The following is a 3,253-nucleotide window of genomic DNA, read 5'->3' as shown; positions in this document are numbered from 1 at the left end:
ATAATCTTGTGTTTTATGCACGCACACACACACACACACACACACACACATATATATATATATATATATATATATATATATAAAATACACATAGGTCTCCAATTTAATGATGTTTCTATTCTGATTTTTAACTTTACAGTGTTGCAGAAGCATCACCATACAACCACTCCATTTTTCAAGTTTAGTATTCAATAAATTACATGACATATCTAATACTTTATTATAAGATAGGTTTTTTGTTAGTTGACTGTGCCCAGTTGTAAGCTAATATGAGTTTTTAGAGCCATGGGTAAGGTAGGGTAGACTAAGCTATGATGTTCACTCAGCACATTGGGTGTATTAAACACCAATGGTATTTTCAACTCACAATGAACTTACTAAAACACAATCCCATTGTCAGTCAAGAGGCATATGTTAAAAATAAAAGCAAGAATGCATCTGTGTGTATATATACATATGTAAATAGGTATACATATAATTTATATATATACATATATATAAACAATGCATTGCTATAATCATCTCCCCTCATAATCTATTTCAAGGAAATTTAGATAAATTTTTAACATATTTATATTTAACATATTTATAGAGTCCTTTATATTACCCATATATTTACTCTTTTCTGTACTCCCTATAAATCCCCAACTAGTCTCCTGCCTATGGCTTGCTACAGAAAGAATCATAACCTCAGGATAGTAAGTAGCTGGCCACCACTACCTGCTTGCCACCAAGTTAGCAGTGGCAGTGCTCCAACTCAAGGAAGGCCCTAACTTCAGGCAGCTAGAGCAAAGCCCTGGGGTTTCCTTTGACCACTGATGAGAGAGCTGGAGACAGTGGATGATTAGAGTAACTCTCAGTTGAATGCCAGGAACATGGCTGTGATGTCCTAATATTGAGTAGTTATATTAAATAGGTTGATGTCTTTGATGGGCAAAGTGCAAAGTGCTGAAATGGGTGTGATTGACAGTCAGTTCATAGATGCTATAAGCTGCTTTGGGGAGGAGAGGATTTGTCACTCAGTCATGCCAGAAATGAATAACTGGTTTTCATTCCTCTTTCACTGTCTTCTCTTAGATTGACTAAGGTCTTTCTTATATTTGTTTTTCTTCTTCAGTTTGAAAGTCTTTACATTGTATTTTAAGTTTTTACCTTTATATTTTAGGACAAGCACCTTTAGAATTTTTTTAAAAGTCTCAGATTAATGTGTATCTATATCATGTCCCTTGAGAACATAGTATGTTTGTATTTTGCTTTAGTCTACCATCCAGTTTTTATTGTCATTTAGTACAGAATCTTACTCCCAAATTTTCTGGGCTAGGAGAGGGAGGTAGGTATGACTATAGTGTGTGACCAATCCTTCTTATTGAAATTATAAGTAATATTTGGATAATACATATGTAATGAGACTAATGTCAAGGCTTTTATTTTGGGAACTTGATCAGTGTTGATGCCCCTAAATGACCTGTTAAGCAAGATATCTACCATTGTCTATGCCTTTGTTGTAATTTTCCTCAAATTTTCTCCTGAGGAAAATAGAAGGAGTTTTAAAATTGATGTCAAATTATTTGAATTTAAGATATATAAGCATGCCAGTATATTTTTGATTCATCAGCTTACAGAATTTACTTGAAGTCATGAGAATAGATAAGACCATTGAGGGAAAAGGAAGAGAGCCAAGAAAGAGCCCTCAAAAATACCAATGTATAAATTTTATGTTCACAGCAAGGTCAACTGTGAGATTAAATTCTGCTGGGGAAACTTAAAAAGAAACAGAGAAAGGAGATTCATAGCAGACAAAGCTCACTGAGAAATAAATTGCTTAGGAAAAATGAGTGCCTCTTCCTTTAGAAGTGAAGTGGTAATTGATAACCTTAATGAGAGCAGGTAAAGTAAGCTAAATGTGACTGTGTTAAGCCAGCACATAAGACAGATTTCTTGGGGTTGAGAGAAGGAGAAAAAAGCCACTATGGGAATGTAGACCCTCTCCTCCAATGCTTGTCAAAAAGAGAGGGAGTTTAATTAAGAAACAGAGAGGCAGGGTTAAAGGACTATGGAAAAGTTTTGGGAGAGAAACAGCTGAGAAAGTTCTAAGGCAAGGGCTGGGTATTCATTGACTATTAGAATAAGTGTGTGCACAGCGAGAGAGTGTATCCACATGAGTAAGTGTGGGGCAGGAGAGGGGTGAAACAGGCTGTGGTAGATGGCATCATGCAGACATGTCACCAAATTAAGTGCATCTATTTTTATGTTTCAGAGTTCAAATTGTGGACCCTGAACTATGTCCACACTGCTCACCCAGGTAATCCCCAACAGCAGCACATCAATGGCTCCTACCTTCCTGCTCGTGGGCATGCCAGGCCTGTCAGCTGCACCATCCTGGTGGACAATACCTCTCATCGCTGTCTACCTTCTCTCTGCCCTGGGCAACGGTACTATCCTCTGTGTCATCGCCCTGGAACCCACCCTGCATCGTCCAATGTACTTCTTCCTCTTTCTACTTAGTGTGTCTGACATTGGCTTGGTCACATCCCTGATGCCTACCTTGCTGGGCCTGGCCCTTGCTGATGCTTATATTGTCCCTGCCTCTGCCTGCCTCCTTCAGATATTCTTTATCCATGTCTTTTCTGTCATGGAGTCCTCTGTCTTGCTTGCCATGGCCTTGGACCGGGCACTGGCTATCTGCCGCCCTCTCCACTATCCAGCACTACTCACCAATGGCACCATTAAAAAGATTGGCATGGCGATTGCTTTCCGATGCCTGGGCCTCCATATACCCTTGCCATTCCTCCTGGCCCACATGTCCTACTGTCGCCCACAGATCCTCACACATTCTTATTGCTTGCACCCAGATGTGGCCCATCTGGCTTGCCCAGGAGCCTGGGGAGCAGTCTATAGCCTCTCTGTGGTCCTGTCAGCCATGGCATTAGATCCTCTGCTTATTTTCTTCTCCTATGGCCTGATTGGCAGGGTGTTACAAGGTGTGGGATCCAGCGAGGATTGCTGGAAGGCTGGTCAAACCTGTGCTGCCCACCTCTCTGCTGTGCTCCTCTTCTACACACCTATGATCCTCCTGGCACTCATTAACAGGCTCAAGCTGCCACTCCCTCAGCCTGCCCATACTCTTCTCTCCTATGTCCACTTCCTACTTCCTCCACTGATAAACCCTGTCCTTTATAGTGTCAAGATGAAGGAGATTAGAGAGAGAATACTCAAGAGGTTCCAGCCCAAGAAGGTGGGTTGTACTCAGTGA

The 3,253-nt window shown here is 40.7% G+C and overlaps 1 protein-coding gene across 1 annotated transcript; it reads left to right on the top strand.

The window, feature by feature from the left end:
* The first annotated feature begins 2,281 nt into the window (after positions 1-2,281).
* LOC107160718 (olfactory receptor 51S1) lies at positions 2,282-3,253 on the top strand. The gene has a single exon (XM_015507357.1). It carries the CDS (start codon positions 2,282-2,284, stop codon positions 3,251-3,253), a length of 972 nt encoding a protein of 323 aa, XP_015362843.1.

The sequence above is a fragment of the Marmota marmota genome, unplaced genomic scaffold (genome assembly GCF_001458135.2).
Source record: "Marmota marmota marmota unplaced genomic scaffold, marMar, whole genome shotgun sequence".
Taxonomy (NCBI): Eukaryota; Metazoa; Chordata; class Mammalia; order Rodentia; family Sciuridae; genus Marmota; species Marmota marmota.
This window is presented reverse-complemented; position numbering and strand designations above follow the sequence as displayed.